At 39.9% G+C, this 19131-nt stretch overlaps 1 protein-coding gene across 2 annotated transcripts in view; it reads right to left on the minus strand.

Annotated features, from left to right (window-relative positions):
• The window catches only part of CDC42SE2 (CDC42 small effector 2), an 80895-nt gene that overhangs the window by 20006 nt on the left and 41758 nt on the right, over positions 1-19131 (minus strand). For both annotated transcript variants that reach the window (XM_050329091.1, XM_050329092.1), the window contains exon 4: positions 11497-11814. In XM_050329091.1, the coding sequence (XP_050185048.1) occupies positions 11497-11550 (54 nt within the window). In that variant the 5' untranslated portion in view covers positions 11551-11814. The remainder of the gene's footprint in view (positions 1-11496; positions 11815-19131) is intronic.

Consider the following 19131-nt stretch of genomic DNA (forward strand, 5'->3'; position numbering starts at 1 on the left):
AACCTGGGGGCAACTGCTTCCCAGCTCCACAGGTGCAGTCAGCTTCTACCAAAACCAAGATACAGCCAACATCAGCTTTTGGCTACCGATTTACAGCCACTGGCAGTTAAGGCCAGAATGAAGAGTAGAGAGAGGAATAAACATACAGAGCAAAATCAGGTTTCCTAAAGAGCTGCAGGCTGGGAATTTCTGAACTTACTGCGTAATAATAAATGTAAATTAATTATAGTAAATACTTCCTTTTACTCTTCATTAAATGGAACCATATGATACCTAAAAAGACAGGACACAACTCCATTTTCCCAGCAACTGGAGCTATGAACACAGAACTGAATAGTAATTGTTGTAAGAGGATATATATTGTTCCTAAATTAAAGAAAAACACCAACAGCTATGCTAAAATATTACCACCACTCCCACTGTGTGTTTCATTATCCAAGTGTCAGGTACCCTTTACTAACACACAGGTCTTCAGTGGACTATGGCAGCTTATGTCAATTAAAAAAAAATTAATTAGTTCTTAACCACAGCCTTGACAGTATGATAACTACCAAATTTTGGTCATATCAGATTATTTAAGAGTTCTCTATGCCACACTGTCACCAGGCTATACCACCCAGACACGCGCTTACATGATCAAGGTACAGAATTCGCCACAAGTTAATCTTCTTCTCAGATTTCCTGCATGTTTTCCATGCCTCAACCTTGCTTCACCATTTCACCAGGTTTCCCTGAAGTTCTGATAATATCCATAGACAGAGACATTAGAGTAGCCACCTGCATATGCTGTCATGAACAGACACTGACACATTGATTCTGTGATCGCTAAGAAGAAAACCTGAGGAACCCAAATGTTTCTGCCCCTCCCAATAGTTTCCCTGCAGGCTTCGCTTTCAGACCACTCCTATCGTGTTCAGAGACTGCATAGCTACAGTTCATTTTTGTTTAAGAAGCTAAACCACGTAAACTTGCACAAACCACAGTGTCAAACTTAGATGTGGCTGCCTATCCGGGGAACAGTAACACGAACCATACCACAGTCAGGGAATCCTACAGCATTTCTTGTCTTAAGCATTCAAAACTTAAGTGTCTGCTATGTTTGGTCATAGCAAATAAATGGTCAGTAATACTCAGCCCTGCAATGCCTGCAGAGCCAACATGGCTAAGAGCCTAAGTCGAATTCTATTCCTTCTTGGGCACGACCAAATTATTTACTAAATTCCAGTGAGCTGAAGCAGAGGGATTGTTCACGGAAAACTTACTGTACCAGTGTGGGAAAAAGATTCTGCCTGACTCTCTGAACCCAGAGGGAGCTTGTAGACTTGGCAACGGGGAGATTTACTTGTTTTGAAAAGTGGGTCCTTGTAAGAGTCAATCACTTGATTTACAGTTCGGTGATCAGCAAACAACCATATGGCAAAATAGGTTTTTGGGTTGTGTTTCAGAGCACCCTTCAAAGGGAAAGCTTTATCCGTCTTTTTGGGCAAAAACTGCAAGCACAACAAAACCAAGTGAAGTCCTCTCATTCCCTTTATAACTATTCTTCCATTTTCACTGGAGAATAATGTGAGCTGACTAATTCCTGAACACTAAATTACGCAAGTTGTTATGTAATGTAAGGTACTGGAGGGTAGCAGGTCACTTTTCGTATTATATAGAGATAGATCAGGCTGATGTAAGCTCTTGTGTTTTGTTTTCTCTGACTAAACAGAGTGAACACTGTTTACAGTGGTGTCAAGCTCAGAGACAGTAAGAAAGAGACAAAGATGTTGCAGAACATAATTTTCCTGATATGAAACACGTTACCAGCAGCACACAAGGAGGATAATTTTACTGTCTTCAATGGATTATCAAGGTGCCCTCACATTTGTAAAATTTTATAAGCAGATGCTTCTCAGTAGTTATTTCTGTATGTGTCAGTATGAATACTGGTCGCTTCAGAAACTCTTGTTTTATAATCTAGTTAGATTTAGAAAAGGTGTCCACAGTGAGCATCAAGCAAGTAAAAAAAAGAAAACAACAAAAAAACACCCCAGGTAATCCAGAAGTAGCACCATACATCTTAAAATCTAGCCAGAATAAATTTTTTGCCCATAAAAACTATTAACAAACATTCAAGAGTATCTCGGCAATCAGCAGGATCCCAGGCAAGCACCAAGAAAAATACCCTGGCAGTTGGTTTGTGCTGTAGTTCAGAACATCACTCCCAAAACACACACAAAAGAACCCCAAATAAACAAGAAACCCCAACCAAAACAGACCAAAAAAAAATCAACTAAACACCAAAATCCAACCTTACATTCCAAGAAATACTCTTACAAATCAGAGAAAATGTTTTGCTATATGAAAAAGAACACCAAGTATTGCAGCCTGAAGAAAACCCCACAACCTTTAGTTCTTTAACCACTAAATCAGCTAAACACACATATATCTTCATGGCTTGGTCAGGTTTTTGCCAGATTTTAATCTAGGTGTGTATGTATGAAAAGGTGTAAATTTCCTCCTCCCCCTCAATCTTCCCTGTGTGGGAACATTAATCTCCTTTAATAATGGAAATGTTGGCCTTTTATTCCTGGTTTAAAAAGAGCAGCTGAATCTCACTGACCTGAGATGCACACATATGCTTTAACTTTTTCAGGGGCAGGACCACACAAACTGCATTTTCTAGTCTTCCAGCAGTCAGTTTAGTCCACACTGCTTTACCATGGCCACTTGAATCACCTCTTCTCCCTCCCAAGCATTGGTTGCATAGCATTTTACGGATTTACACTGTCTCCACGGTTAGCTTGTCGAAAAGTAAATACCCATATAGCATAACAAGCTTAGAAATCTTCTATGTGTTTTAAAAGTTTTTAAAAGCAATAATTAAGTAAGACCAGTTCTCTCTCAAGTGTTGTTTCTCCAATCTCTGAAGTACAGGCATTGTAACTTTTTTCTTCCTCCCTCGAATCTTCCTTTCTTCGCAACAAAAACCCAAGAGTAATTTTACTTTTTTTAGAGAAAACATGCATTTGATATTCTTCCATGGAGAATAAAGGGCTCTGTGAGCTCTCCTGCCTGCTGATCTGTAGATCAGCATGCCTGTTCTTGTGTTGGCATTTCTTCCTCTCTTTACAAGTTCAGCAGTGCCAAGCTGCTGCCACGAACGCCAGCACCCCAGTGTGTCCCATACCTGCACGTGTGTTTACATATCCTAGCAGATTTGTTTGGAATATATGCCTAGCAGCACTTATTCCCCCATTTTAACAGTAAGCCACTACTTAACCACCACCCTAGAGCCTGGGAATTAATTCTTTTTTTTTTAGTAAGCTGTATTTAAAGAAATATTTGTTCCAAACAGAGTTAAATAGGACATGCCCCATAAAATTTCACTGTAGCCTTTCAAGAAATCTACCCGAAGTGGATTTTAGCTTGTAAGCTCCCTACATTTAGAAGAACTTGGTGTGTCATAATAGTAATTTCCTTCTCTAAATAATACACTCCCTTGATAAACAATTTCAGTTACCAGTTGAATGTAGCCAAGGGTGCTTTCTTTAGATAATTTAATTCCTGAAAGTTCACAAAACTAATAAAGCACCCCAAAAGGCAAGTTTTATGCAAATATATATAGTGAGGTAAAGATTGGTAACAACAGTTTATGCAACTGTCTTTTTGAAAACCCTGACTGTGACATCACCTCTAAAATTCCATCATTCTGGTGTAATCCCCAATTAACATCTATTCATAAATCCTGTTGAAGTCTTGTCATCCATTTCACTAAAATTTGATTCATGGTACCCTCCGCATCCCAAACAATTTTTCTGTTCTTCATTTAAGGTCCCAGGCTCTGAAGCCACTGATGGACCACCACATAGCTCTTCAAACAACCTGCCAGACTCCTTCCAGCTGTAAAACAGGGACAGGGCGATGCTGACCTTGTGAATGAGTCAGGCCTGAAATGCAAGAAGGCCTGAACTCAGCATCAGTGGTAGAACAATTTGATCCCAGTTAATTTCTCAGTATCTGGAGATAAAACAGTCGCACACTAACTTGAAACAATCTTGTGCAGGTTAGAAACACATAAATCATAACACGGTCCTGCCAAAGATATGGCAAAATTAAAACACTCTGATCTGAGAGCATCCCAGAACACCCACAAATTATGAACCAGGTAGCCCTTTGTGATACAAGCAGGACATAAAGGGTAGTTATGTTCACACTGAAAAAGTCACACCACAAGCAAGAGAAACACACGATTATAAAGACCCTGAGCCTGCTAAAGACAGCATTTTATAAACCCACACTATTTTCTGACCCTGAATGAGCTGAAGTTACAATTGCAAGAAGAGAGATAATGTAGCATAAAACTACTAAAAAAAATTACACACGAGCCTCACCCCTTTTGATGTCAGGACACTCTCAGAGCATGACATTTACCAAATCAGTGTCACACATTTATTTAAGGGAGAGATACTATCTTTCCTGGCTACAATAAACTACCGATCTCTCAAGGATACGCCCAAGTAGCTAAAAAAAAAAAAATCTCTAAAATTATTTGAAAAACAAAAAAAGCCGAATGGGTTCAGCTTAATCACTTCCCTGAATCTGCACCAGAGTGAAGTTCAAGCTTCAGCTTTTTTTGCCCAACCTCCACTATTCTATTCTGCTCACTCTGTGGCAGGATATAAACCCAGAATTACAGAAGTCACCATTTTAAAGTGATCAGATAAGCTGCTTTGAAGATGAAGGAAGAAAATCATTGCAGGTGATTACATATTAAAGTCTGTGGCTTAATGTGTACCTTATAAATTCAGGACCTTTGAGACCACGTGAAGAAAAGTTATAATATAAATAAATGGGAAGTTTGGTGTCACACATGTCTCATGCATAAGTAAGTGCCAAGACAGGAACTGCAGAACCAAAGGTTTGAGGAACAGTCTGAAAAAGGAAAACTTTCAGCACTGTGAAATGCTCATGTTGGGAATTGAAAATGTAAGTACAGGCAGAGATCTTTAAAACAGCCATTTAAAAAAAGCATATTCGGTGACCTGCATGCTGGTCTTAGGAATTACCTCCAACAGAATATCTGAGATCCATTCCAGAAAAGTTACAACAAAAATACAGTAAGATAGCAGCAGAGGAAGCTTCTGGCCCCAATACACCCTTTCATATGAAAACCAGTTAAAGCTAAAAAGGTTGAACACTTAGCTTCAGGGCAGTGACTCACTTCTCTATTCACTAACACAAAGCATACTTCCATATAGTGTCAGTGGAAGTGCACATCTCCCAGACTATCTCTAAAATACCTCTGCCTCCAGCTGTTGACGAGTAGAAATGCCCCTAACCCTTCATGCTTGCCCATGCTAGGACATGAAAAGCATAACAGGGGAAAAAACAGCTGAACTGCCAAGCATTAACGCTAATATACACCAAAAACTCCAGGGCTTTGTACCTTCACCTTCCACTAAAGAAAAAAAAAAAAAATTACAAAAATTGCGTTGGGTTTGGTAATTTCAGAAATGCTTCAGCATAGTCTCAAAGGATGGTTGCAAAAATACATATCAATTTTTGCCAGGCATTATCAACTAGTTCTTGTGGTCACTCACTTTGTCAGTGACTCGTACTGGGGTTTTGCTTTTGAAGACGCCTTCTCGCTGAAAAATTTGAAGGTTTAAGAGAACCAAGAAGTTCAAAGGGCTCTAACACCGGTATCCAGATCAACAAAGGGCACAGTCTTCTTCTTCCCCATGTTTAAGTGGAAGGCCTGAGCTCTGCAGAGCCTGCAGATATTAAAAGCCTGTTACGCCCTTCTTCAAATATGTTGATAATGGCAAGACACATTCTCATCAACAGAAAGCTGGCAATAATTCTCGTTTCCAGCCTCCCCCAAAGAGCTATTTTACATGTCATCAACTGGCATTATATTAAGTAAACAGCATCAATAAAGCTAAGGAAGAGCTAAAAGTTTCATAGCAGTAATAAAATATAATAAAATATTCAGTTGGTTTTCATTCAGGTATTTATACATTAACACAAATGCTACTTCTTTGGGTTTTTTTGTAGACACTTTATTAGTTGAACACCACAGCAGATATTTTAAGACTTGTGGGGCCTAATTTAAAGGTAAAAGAAAAACCCAAACCAGCTCTATCAGGCTGAGAGCTGCACAAAAATAAAGGCCAAGCATTTTGCTGCCTATTTAACTCTGTCCCCTTCAAAGAGGTGTTCCCCCCAAGCTACTTCTAACAACAGCCCCGAATAGGAAAAGGAAGGAATTTGAAGCATTTGAACTGATAGCTCAATATGGGACTCTGATGGGTCTCTAAAGTTGTCACCTTTTACAGGAATCCTTCATGGGCTTACTGAATGCAATAGGCTGATCAAGTGTAATGAAGAAGAGGCACGGAGTTTTAGACTTTTTAAGCCTGAAGCTGCACTTGCACAGCACTGCTGAACTGAACAGGGAGCCTGGACCAGTACTTCTTCAGTAGCAAAGACCTGAATTGGTATGTGTGCCTACTGAGGGTGATTTATTCTGCAGTTCTTCGGCGTGCTGAATGCTTCGCTATCTTTATCGTGATCAAGTTTTTAAGAGCTGCAGAAATTGCAGTGCTAGATATATCCTTAGCTCTATCTATAACTCCTTCTCCAGAAAGCAAGCTAGGGCTGACAATATCCACCAGTGGTTAATTTCCTTAGAGTAACCAGGATCAAGATCATTTACGTCTTCTGTAACAATCAGCATTCAGTTCAGGTGATAAATACAGCAGTATGTGCAGGGGTTTTTCAACCTTTATTTTAAGATGGGCCTGCCCACTCTATCTCTCCCCACCTATCCCTCAGTCCTCTTTCATACATCAAGAGAGACACTGAGCAAACTTCACTTTCCAAACCACTTCAAAACATTTATGGCACAGCATGCAACAAAACGGTAACAGCCCCTTGACGAAACACAAAATGGAAATCATCTAAACAAAAGACAGGCAACAAAACAGCAACTAATTATTAACTAGAGAAGGAAGCCTGGAGCCAGAAGGAAGAAATCATTGTTTATTCTTCTACAGAAGAGCAGTAATTTTACTGCAAGGTCAAAGCAAACTGAAAAGCTCAGCTATACTGGGCTTTGGCCCAAACCAGGTGGCAGTGCACCAGATCGTGACCAAAGGCTTCTCAGACCAAAAATTAACTTTGCAAGCTAAAAATGGACAGAACAGGAAAACAGAAGTACAGGAAAATAACAGATTCCTGCTGTAGGCAACAAGCTCAGCCTATGAAAGAAAGCACAGACACCTCTGAAAACCTGCAAGACAAAGGACTTTCTAAATTTCTGTTCTCAAGCAGTGCAGCTGGTAGTGAGGATTTGGCAGTTTACTGAAATGAGCAGTGGATGAGACGATAGCACGAAGAAAGCATGGGAAGAATGATCTTGCACTGGGAAATGCAAAATGAGCTCACAGAACCTATGAAGGCTATCAGTGAGAGCTGTAAGAAACCTGGTGCAATCACAGAAAGTGCTGCTCTTCTCAAAGGTTTGGGTCGGGTCAGATCAGAAGCGACTGAATTCAGGCTACTTAAACAACCAAGAAAACCTGAGCACAGATATTAAGAGGTTAATAACACCTCCTTGGTATCATGAAAAGAGATATGAAAGCAACTAGTTGTCTGAAGCCTTCATTGTGGTAAAATACGTTATCAATCCAAAAAAAAAAAAAGAAGAAGTTCACACAAGAACACCTTCCCTCGACTTTTGCTTGGATTCTACCGTGGTAAAAACCCCAGGCTGCTTAAAATCAAGACTTAAAACACTATCAGGAACATGCTTCCTACAAGTGCATTCCTAATTAGCTCTGTTTCTTTGAATACTCGTTTTCCTCATTTATCACCCTATTTCAGAGAAGCTTAGAGACCCAGTTTCAAACATGTGCCTTCCATGATCATGAGTACTGCAGTTTTGGATGCACCAAGTGAAACAGTTAGCAACCAAAGCATCGTTTTAGAAGAGAGAGTAGAACACTGCTTTCTAAGACATCTGTGTTTTATTTCACAGCTGCAGGGTGTATCCATTTAGCACTGACAAAAGACAAAAGGCTGTGCCGTGATACAGATCGCCAAAAGACGATGATAACACTTGAACACTGTCTTTGAATGAAGGAACCTCAAAGTGCACTATTCTGTAGCTGCAGCATTGTTACTGTTCTGCTCTGGGATATGCTATCAGAGAAGTGATGGCAGTGAAATTCAGTAAGCAATATGTTCTTATTGTTCTTCTATAAAATTGATCAAAAGGCCTCATGCATGTACACAGCTTTCATTTTATAGCTGAAAAGAATAGAGATGCTGTACTTGGAGATTTCTAATGTAGTATGCTATGATTTTGCCAGAAGAAAGTAGAGACAGTTCTTGCATCCCGAATTTCAAGAGAGGAGGAAACTCCTTAGCTCAATGGATGCTATAAACACCACAGAAACACGCAACTACTAGAAGTTTCAATTTTTTCACCCTCCAGTGAAGAGGCTTAACATTTATGTCACTAACTATGACCTTAAAGGTGTCTCAGATATCAGCAACCGCCAGAGATAATGAGAAAAACGCTCATCTTTCAGAGAATGCCACCAGGCAGAAGGAGGGGACCTGGGAGATGGGGGAGAATGGAAGCAGGTTCGTGGTGGCAGGCAAGTCCCCTCCCACCCCATCTCACCTTCCCAGGTGCCCTCATACAACAGGCACGAGGCCCTGGAACTGGATGGACAGACAACTGATGATGTGGACAAGATTTTCCTCCTTTCTCTGGTGCTGATCCACCTTTCCCTGGTGACCAGTGGGAGGAGGTGGGGGAACAGCACAAAGCTGTGTCAACAGCTGCATGGGCTGGATATCAGGAAAAGGTTTTTCACCCAGAGGGTGGTTGGGCACTGCAACAGGCTTCCCAAGGTCACAGCACCAAGCCTGACACAACTGAAGAGGCACTTGGACAATGCTCTCAGGCACCATGGTGTTATTCTTGGGGCTGTCCTGTGCAGGGCTAAGAGCTGGACTCGATGATCCTTGTGGGTCACTTCCGACTCCGTTTATTCTGCGATAAATGTTGAGTTTAAAAAACAGAAGAAATGTTCTGAGCATTGATCAGGATGAGCACCAAGTTACATTAACTTCCTGCTTTCAAGGGCTATTTTGAGAGGCTGGTGGTTGTTGGTCTTCCTACAGGACCATATTAGTCCATCCACAGAAGAAGTACACTTAACATGTCATGGCTGAACATGAAAGTTCAGTGGGGACACTGTCAGGCAGGCCATGAAGAAGTTGAGATGCAGGAGTTAAAATGAAAGAAGGCACATGAAAAGGATGAAACTGGGCAGATTAGGCATTTCTCCTGAGCAACTGGACTCAACTGACAGGCTGAGCGCAGAGCAGGGGAATGACACGCAACTTTTATGCAAGTTTGCACATTTCACTTAGCTTGTGATACAACAGGGCAGTAAGTGACAGTATTTTGGGCTAAAAACGAGCATGTTTTTTTCAGCATGTAAGTCTCCCAAACATGCAAGCACACAGCAGCTGCAGAGACAGGGGAAACACTGCTTCCTCACCACTTCTCTCGTTTATCAGTTGGCCTCACACTTACAGGACATGCTTTGCTATACATCAGAGACAGAAAACACTCCTGTGCTTGCTCAGGGGAATAGCCTGTCTGATTAAACACCCCTCTTAGCGCAACAGTGCATGGCAGAACAGTGGCTGTACAACACAACACAACAGGGGAAAGGACAACTAAATGCCTTTTGTCAAGCATGCCACAAAGGGCACACACTTCTTTTTTTCTGAGATGCATCCTTAAGAATTTTGGAACTCCGTAACAAGCAAGTCTCCTGCAACATTTGAAAGGCAGATTTCAGAAACCAGGCCAGTGCTCAGCAATGTGCTATTTGGATCTTAAACACAAGGATGGTTTTAATCATCAAGCAAATGCACACCACTATACCAGCAAAAAAAAAGGGTTGCTTCCTTTTTCTCCACTTCTGAAGTAAATTCCCCACCTGCTCCATGAGTCATGACCCACAGATCTCCACGTGCTATATTAATGTATGTGTATTTCCTGGGCAGTAACTTAAATGTATCATGAAGCTTGAATCAAGATTTTGTGAAGAACTGAGCCTTGGGATTCTCAAAACCAAACAGAATACTCAATTTTTCTGTCTGAAACATTTTGAACTGTCCTATCTTATTCAGATATATGTTCAAAAACCAAGGCAAATCACTGGCTATATATGGACGCAGCTGGTATTTAGAAGGATTGCATGGTTTACCAGCAATGGGAGGGCTCGCAGCTTCCCACTTTGGTCCCTCAGAGTTCATCTCCCACAGCTCTGCTGCACTAAGATTAAGTTGCACTCATTAGTTCAAAATGGTAATGGTCACACTGTAATAATTGCACGTCGTCCAAAGTTCAGTCTGGCATTCAGGCTTTGTGCAGTGACAATGCCTAACATGAGATTTATTTTTTTTTCCCCAAAAATTCTTTGGCTTCCCTAAAGCCAAATATTAACATCAGAGCATATTAATGTGAGTTTACTCACTCTTGGATTCTCCTGGTTGCTCTAATACCAGCATTTCCTTTAGTAATAACTGGTGGGGGGTTTTTTCACATAATTGTAAGATCACTGTCATTTCTATATATTTATTAACTCGATCTGGATGCCACTATACACTGACTTTTCTCACAATTCTAACCATCTGCCTGGTTAATTTTACCTTTGTGCAGGTAGACACTGAACTCAGAAACATACTCTAAAGGTACTTAGAGTATATGAAACCCAAGAATATTTCCCAAGAATTTTTCTGTTTTCCTTACTTAGAGTATATGAAACCCAAGAATATTTCCCAATAATTTTTCTGTTTTCCTTACATATGCTTTGAAATGTTCTTTTATCCAACTGCTCACTATGTAGTTTTTCACTCAACCACCATTTCATATTCTACTTAAAAAAAAGGAAAAAAAAAGTATTTACAATACGAGTGCATCCCTTCACTCTCTAAAGATTTACTCTAACAATTAACAAAACTATTAAAGCTGAAATTCTTGATTGAATTAAGGCAGTGGAAGACTGGATTTCACTTTGAACTTTTTAACAGAATTGTTTCCTTCTCCCACCATTGTCTAGCCACACCCATAGGCAGGCCTTCAGCCACACAGAAGTCATGACATTCACAGATTTCCAGTAGAAAGTCATTTACTCTCAGATTACAGTTTACATCCTCCTCACCCTTCCCTTCTCCTCCTCTTCAATTCAAACAAGTAGAGGCTCTTTGCAAGGATAGATCTGATCTTAAGGACAGGAAAATACCAGTACAACAACAGTTTGGAAAAGACTTTTTTTGGTCCCCAGCAAGGCAGGATGTTAATTAATTCTCACCAAGTTTGGCCAGACAGCACTAATTTAAAAAGCCATAAGAAAAGCAAAAAATGTGAACAATGCAGTTAATTATATTAAAACAAAGCAGTGCCAATATCATACTTACAGGCTGAGGCTGTTCTGCAATACAGCAGTTGAAACACAACCAAAACTCACTCATTGTTTACAGTCTGAAGTGGGAAGACAGGTGAAATGCACGACTCAACCTTTCTAAGTCTGTCTGCAGATAGCAAGTTCTTCAAACAGGTTTATAATGGCTCCAATGTGAAAATCTTTCTTTCTGTTGAGCTCTTCTCCAAAGACCAGTCAGTCCCAGGACAAGCAGCTTGAAGGCAAAAAGTTATTTTAGTCTTCTTTCAGAAGGTTGATGCCAGCACCACAGAAATGTTATATAGGCTTCTTTGGTCCCTAGCGTTATGTGAACCTGAAAACAGAAGTACATTACATTAAAAAGAGGGAATATACAGAATCTCAAGCTCCCAGGCAGCCACCCACACTACCAATTTCTTGGTAATATCCTGAATCACAGACTGAAGTCGTGTGCTTATTTCTGCAGTGACTGCCAAAAATGGCATATACCATAAAATCCGTACCAGGCTTACATTCCAGCTCTGGTTAGATGAAGTGATATTAAGAACTGGCATCCAATCTTTTGGCAGTCATCTTGGTTTGACTTGTTTCTAACTTTCAAATGTCATTTCAGAAAGTGGTATTTGCCCACACACGCCTTTTAAACTTCTTAAGGAAATGCGCCTACTGACATCATATTTCTCAATGGAAAAGTTACCCAGACCATTCACAGTGAGAGGTTTAAATAGCATGTAACCTCAACCCTGTCACACAGTTGTCAGTCAAAGGCATGCTTTCCTAAATGTGGAGGAAACAAATTTATGTACATGAGAAATCTGCAAAATGGTTGGACTTGGTCTACACAATGTATTCCCCTTCCACTCTCTTCTACCCTGTGTTTGATGTACAACTGACTTCAAAAAAGGACATTGTAGGGTTTGAAACTGTTTCCTAAAAGCTCTAAAGTTCCTCCAGTGGAACAAATGAGGCTCCAGATTCCAACCATTCCTTTTCTAAAATATTGTTTATTGATAAATCTCCATTCCAGTTTCTTCCAGTAGGAGTGCAATAAAAATTCCTGTGAGATTTCATTTATCTTGGCACTTATCATAAACTCTACTTTAAGAGAAAGCAAGATAATGAGTACTCAGAAGTTTTTGCATGCATATTTCTTAATAATTCTATATACATCTATTACATTTTATATAATTCTATATATGTCTTCACTCATACAAACATTTGCATAACTGTATCATTACTTCAGTGTAATTCCTCACAGTATGAAGTGGTTCGGAGACTCCATGGGATGCATAAAACTATACACACACAGTTACATATAATATACAAATATACACACATATTCTGTGGCAGAGCAGTTCCACTCATCAGTTCTCTACATGACTGAAAATTTGATGAACTTTAAAACAGCCAGAGCTGGACTAACAAAGAAAACCTTCACAAGAAAATACTCCGTTGTTCTCTGCAGTCTTGGTATTTGCATGCTACACAAATTTCTTTTCTAAATTTAATTCAGTATGTAACAAAATTTCACACATTAAATTCTTGTTCTCACGGAGGGTTAACTTTCACCCGGTTGTTACACCTGGAAAGGGCAGGGAGAATTCCTCTTGTCTCTCCATCTCTGCATCGGCTCACTGAGAGCTGGCACGCTCCTCCAGCTCACGGCTACAGTAAGCACCGTGCTGAGCTGGAGCCCTGGGAACAAACATGAAGGGTTTGTGCATGCTCCTGTGAGCCTGGAAAGCTCTTCCTGGTTAAAGAATGCCCAAGGGTGCAGAAGTCTTTCAGCATGCAGGACTTGTGACCTTCAAGACAGAGTTCTCTTCAAAGCTGACTCCTCGCCTTAGAACGAAGGCTGCTGAATAACAAGGCCAACTGAGAGACTGTGAATACTAGTCTCTGATAACATGTTCATTCTTAAAAATATATTTTATCTTCTACAGCCTGGTATGGTGTTATATTTGCCTTTAGTTCCACAGTTCTTTTTCAAGTTTCAACACTTGAACAACACTTTTTCAATCTGTTGTCTTTTAATTAAAAAAACATGGTTGACACAGCACTAAGTCTGGAGAAAATGAACATTAAAAGCACCTCTTAAAAGGCAAGCAAACACTTAGCAGTGCTTGTTAAGAGTTTCAGAATTTTGTACTCCTCCCCAGTCTGTTAACCATGATTTTTAAGTGGAAAAATTCAATGGAAAATACCAGGTATAAATCTGCTCCACCAAGATGGAAAGAAAAAACAATTAAACCGAAAGGAGAAAGGCATATCAGTGCTGCGATGCCAATGGCAACACACTAGGAACTTCTCTTACACTGCTAGTTGCTTGTTTAAGGAACAAGTTGAAACAGGAAAATTCTGCTGTTCTTTTCCAAATTATTGGTTATAAGGAAAGAAATAAAAAAGAAACCATACTGACCTACAGCTACTCTAGTCAGGTAATTACCTAGTATCAGCACAGTAGCAATCTCGTGGGAAAGTGCTCCTCCAAAGCCTGAACTGCACCTCAAACCTAGCTGCAACTCGTGAGCTCCCAAAATACACACAGTATTTTACAGCTTTGACACGGGATTAAGATCTGAATCACAGAACCACAGAATGGCCTGGGCTGGAAGGGACCTTAAAGGCCACCTCGTTCCAGCCTCCCTTCCACCAGACCAGGTTACTCAGCACCCCGTCCCAGCTGACCTTAAATTGGCCAGAGGCTGAAGGACACAGTTCATGACCCGAGCTCTGCCACCCTCTGTGTTTGCTCTTCACACAGTTCATGGTGCTCAGAGCTGCAGAACACGGTTAGAGCTCATGTGGAAAAGAGAAGGCACTTAACTCTGTCTGAACTGGTGAGTTTCCCAAGCGATGAGTGGTGAGACACCTATTTGCCTTTCCCATGTAAACCTTCTGAACTCTGAATGCAGTTTATGTTAGAGAGCATGATTCACATTGCAAGAACACACAGGACTACTACACTGAACAACTTTGTCGCGTTTTAGGGCTTTTATACCTTATTTATTATTTCAATTTCATACCATTTATAGAAATTCTAAGCAGTATGAAGAAATTAAGATACTAAAAATAATACATTATTTAATATTTAGATTGAAAACCAGTAAGGTAATTTTCATTACCCTAAGGCTTATTCCACAGTGACTGGTTTATTGCAAAAACCAAAACTACTTCTTATTGCTAAATACCAGTCATAAAGACAGTAACTGCAAACACAGCATTAATGAATAGTCAGGGCAGAGCACATTCTGTTACAGTATCACCCATTTTTCTTACTAAAGCAGTATTAACTTCTCTGTGGGAATTATATAGAGCAGGAAAGGAGGAAAGGTAAACAAAGAAATCAATTTTCCCTCCAAGCTCTTTATGTTTACTGATAAAAAGCAGGTTAGGCAGCATTTACCTTAGCTGATCCATACAGGAACATGCTGTATGCCGTGGAGGGTCAGTTAAAATAAAACTACTTATTAATTATACAGCTTAAGAACAGCCACTATTTTTCTTAAAAAAGCAATCTATATAGTTCCTTTTAAGGGTGAACCCTCTGTGTCCTCTGAGTGCACACTGTTCACTGCGGCTTCAAACAGGACGTGCGGTAACAACGCTCTGTGACAAATACTTGAAGCAAATAAAACCACAGGAAGAGAAAAAAAAAAAAATGACAGCAGGTATTAGCATCTGAATTTAGCTAGATTTGCTCCAAAGCTCAGACTGCTGTTTAAGGAGAAGGAGGGGGGAGGAAGGTAAAAAAAAACCCAAAAAAACAAAAAACACACAGAAACAAAATAAAACCCAAGAAAACCAAACTGTGAACAAAAAAACCATACCTAAGTATGGCATGTCATGACACAACATGATGACATGCACATGATAATGTGCACACGTAGGCACAGTCACAACCGGACCTACCGCTAGCATTTTAGTTTCAAGTACTTCATAACAAAGAAATTTTCAATTATTCTTAATATTGGAGATTAATTCCATAAAATACATGGCTGCTTTCATGGTTGTTTGGTGGTTTTGTTTTTTTTTTTTCCTTAAAGGTTTTGAAAAGCTCTAATTTGTTTCAATCCTTCAAGCTGTAAGTAAAAATTCATCATTTCTGAGCGTATTTTTAAGACTTCAAGTTTTTCACTCCTCTTGATGATGACTACACAAAATCAAGTGGCAGCCAGAAGTGGGAGGAAAAGAGGATTAAGGTGTGTCCAAACCACACTTCCACACACTTACAGCTGTAGCAACTGGAGGACACTCTCCATCATTAAAAGGAAGTGAGAATTGTTTATTCCCCTGCCAGCCTCATCTTTTTAAATAAAACAATTTACAAGAAGCAAGAGGTTTTAAACAAGCACAACCTATGGGGAAAACTGCCTTCATGCATTAATTTTCTATCACTGGGGCACTGCACTTGGAGAAACACTCTTCCTCCCTTCACTGCTACCAGAACAGGCACTTCTGGGGACTTTGGCACTCATGTTAGTGCACCAATTATCTTTTGCACTTCCACTTTGTCCTAGAGAAACCTGAGCTGCAAGTAACTCTTGCCAGACAAAAGAGAGATGACATTCACCATTGACACAGGCCAAATAAGGCTGAGATCCCTTCTTCATTTCCTCCCAATTTTCCCATATTGATTCTGCCCCAAACCCCAGCCAAGTGCTTTAGGATTTAGTTTCAAGACATTTAAGAATCTTCTTCAAACTCTAAGTTAGACTTTCATGTATATTTTCAAATCATGAACACATAGATCCCGAGTCTGTAAAAAGGTTATTTTATCCACATCTTTATGATATAGTTTTGCACATTATGATTAAAGCCATTTTTAAGATTTTATTACGGGGTTTTATTTTGGGATTACTGGTCATTTGGAGTCAGTTCTTATTTTTCGTCCCTATTTACACTGAAATGGTTTTCATTAAGCATTTCCTTAAGCAACGTAGAAATAAGGTTGTACTTCGAATCAAGCTCAACACAAATTAATAGCCATAAACGACTACTACTATGACAGTACTTTGCTTCTGAGTTAAAAGTTTGAAAGAATGATGAAAATGAAGGAATATGATAAAGGTACTATTAAGGATTACTTAAAGGAGACAGATGGATTGATTTTTATTTTTTTTTTAAATGTTGTTGTCAGTAATAGAACGAAGTCTGGCTTTACAAACAATATCATCTTTCACTGGAACCAGAACACCTCCAGCTTTTGTGTTTTTAATTTTAAGGAAGCCATCACAAGTTTCCCTGCAGCAAATCTACCCACCTGGGATACTACATGGGAGGGCAGCAAAAGATACAGGAAGGATACCACAAGAAGTTTGTAAGGAGAAACACTAGGCTTTTCCTATCAGGTCACTGATAGCGTATTATATTTAAAAAAATAAAATCCTGTTAGTTGAAGTTTTAATTGGTCAATAACATTCTCTTCTTAAGTGGCAATCCCTACTGAAGGTAACACTGTAGAATGATTTTCTCAGCTGGTCTCCTTGGTAATTCCAACTGGTAATACCAGTCAGAGAGAAAAAAACTCCCAGGGCAAAGTAGTGGTTCAAGGCAGGCTGTCAGCAAGGTACCATTTCCATAAAGAATGGAAAGGAAAAAGCCCAAAACAAACCTCAAACCTCCCCAAAGAACCCCCAGTTACTACCTCTAAAGTAATGATGGGGAATCCACAACATTTTCATCCAGAGAGACCTCCATTTTAAAAACAGAGCAGCATTAAAAGGAAGGGAATAGTCTGTGCTCATAACAAACTGCATGCAGACCATACAAGATAGGGACCTTTACCTTTTTTTTAGCATGACAATAGATAAAAAGCACCATTCACAGCCTTTATAGTATTCTTTTTTTCATGGGAAACAAATACATCAAAGCAATTTTCAAGAAAGATTCAGGATAGAGGAAAGAAGTGAGTGTGAACAAGAGGAGAAAAGTCCATTAAAACTGCAAGGAGTTCACAGAGGCAAACTTTCACCAGTACAGTGTTTCATGTCAAAAAAACCAATCACCATGGCACACCACTACTGCAGATTTTAACCATCTGTGGTAAAACAGCCTTGCAACACAAGTCTGACATTGCATCTGAAGACATTTTAATGCACTTCAGCAAATTATTGCTGTCACTTCTGCTGTCCCGAATGCGGGCTCGCTGCCTGGTGCGCAGCATCAATTTACACACCCAGACAAGGTACTTCTATTTCTTTGTTCTATTCTGCACAAAGTAGGGAGCTGACTGGTAACCCACAAAAGGCTGTCTCACAAGTTACTTAGTCCTCTTATTAATTAGTATTCTACCTTCTACCGGTTAAATGATTCTCTCGCTTCTGATGCTTATTAGTCTGCATGCTCAGTCCTCCTCTTCTTTTGAGTCAGTGGGTTTCCTGAGTCACTGGTCACAATCTCCCTCTGCCAGAATCACCTTTCATTCAGTTGGAGCTGAATTTCAGCACAGTTGCTGAGTTGGCTTTGTTAGTTTCTTCCTTATCTTTAGAGTTCTTCCAGAAGTCCTTGTGGCCTATGAATTCTGCATTGTTTTCGTCTACTATCAGTAGTACATCCTTCCCCCCGAGCTTTGTTAGCTTCTCCCTAAGTCTGAGATCACGGAGGCATGTCAGGCCTTAAACCTTAACGAGGAAACTCTACTAACAAGTAATTTATCTAATACCTGGCCATCACTTTGTCACCTCCCACTCAAGGTCTGAAATTATGAGACCAATTACAGGAAGCAAAAGCAGCATCACATTTTGTGACACTAAGTTCACTCAGTCGCCCAGTGACACTGTCTAAGGGTCCACATGTGCTGGTTTGAAAAGCCAGATGGAACACCTCTGTTCGAGCTGTCCTTGGCACATGGCAATGCAATGTTTCAAACAGGAAGAGTGCAACAGCTCAAGCAGCATCTCTCTGCTTTAGCTTTCAGCTCCACAGCTTGCAAGCAACAAACAGAGCAACAACTTTTTGTTCAAAGTGCGAGAGAACAGTGTACTTTTAATCTGCTAGCATCCAAGGCCTTACTATTTGTTTATATTTATTCTCTAGCCCTTTTACAATTTCTCTATTAGCTGCTTTAGATGACTTGGACTCTGCATGTGCACCTGCATGTAGGCACATGGGAGATTGCTTAAAGAAACTTAAAAGTTCAGACAAATCACATTTTCAAAGATACTTTGGGACCACTCTAGAGAAGAAGTAGAATTTAGGACTTTTAGACTATGTAGTCGCAGAAACTGTAGGCAGAAATCTATTAGTTCATGCAGCCCATTTTCTCAGGAGTATCAGCTCCCAGGAAGCAGTAGAGTCTATTGTTACTGCCCACTGGACTGTACTTTCAGAAATCCCACTAAATGACCATTCTGCAGCTTAATACAGGAGGTAGAAGTTGGCTTCAACTTCCTCTGCCCTTACTGATTGCTCATTTGAAGAGCACTCACACAAGAACCACACATACACAAGTCTAAATTAGGCTACAACTGTTCTGGAGTGGTATCAGTTTTCCATGACTAGACACTTCAAAGTAGTATATTAAATGTTTGGTTTATTTTACAGGAAGTCCATCTTCAGGCAGAAAATGGTGCAGAAATACAAGCAATACCACCCAAGTTAGGCAGGAAAAGCAGGATGCTACTGGGGCATATGGCAGAGCCAGAAATCA

This window comes from Myiozetetes cayanensis, unplaced genomic scaffold, assembly GCF_022539395.1.
Source record: "Myiozetetes cayanensis isolate MyiCay16 unplaced genomic scaffold, myiCay2020 scf4, whole genome shotgun sequence".
Taxonomy (NCBI): Eukaryota; Metazoa; Chordata; class Aves; order Passeriformes; family Tyrannidae; genus Myiozetetes; species Myiozetetes cayanensis.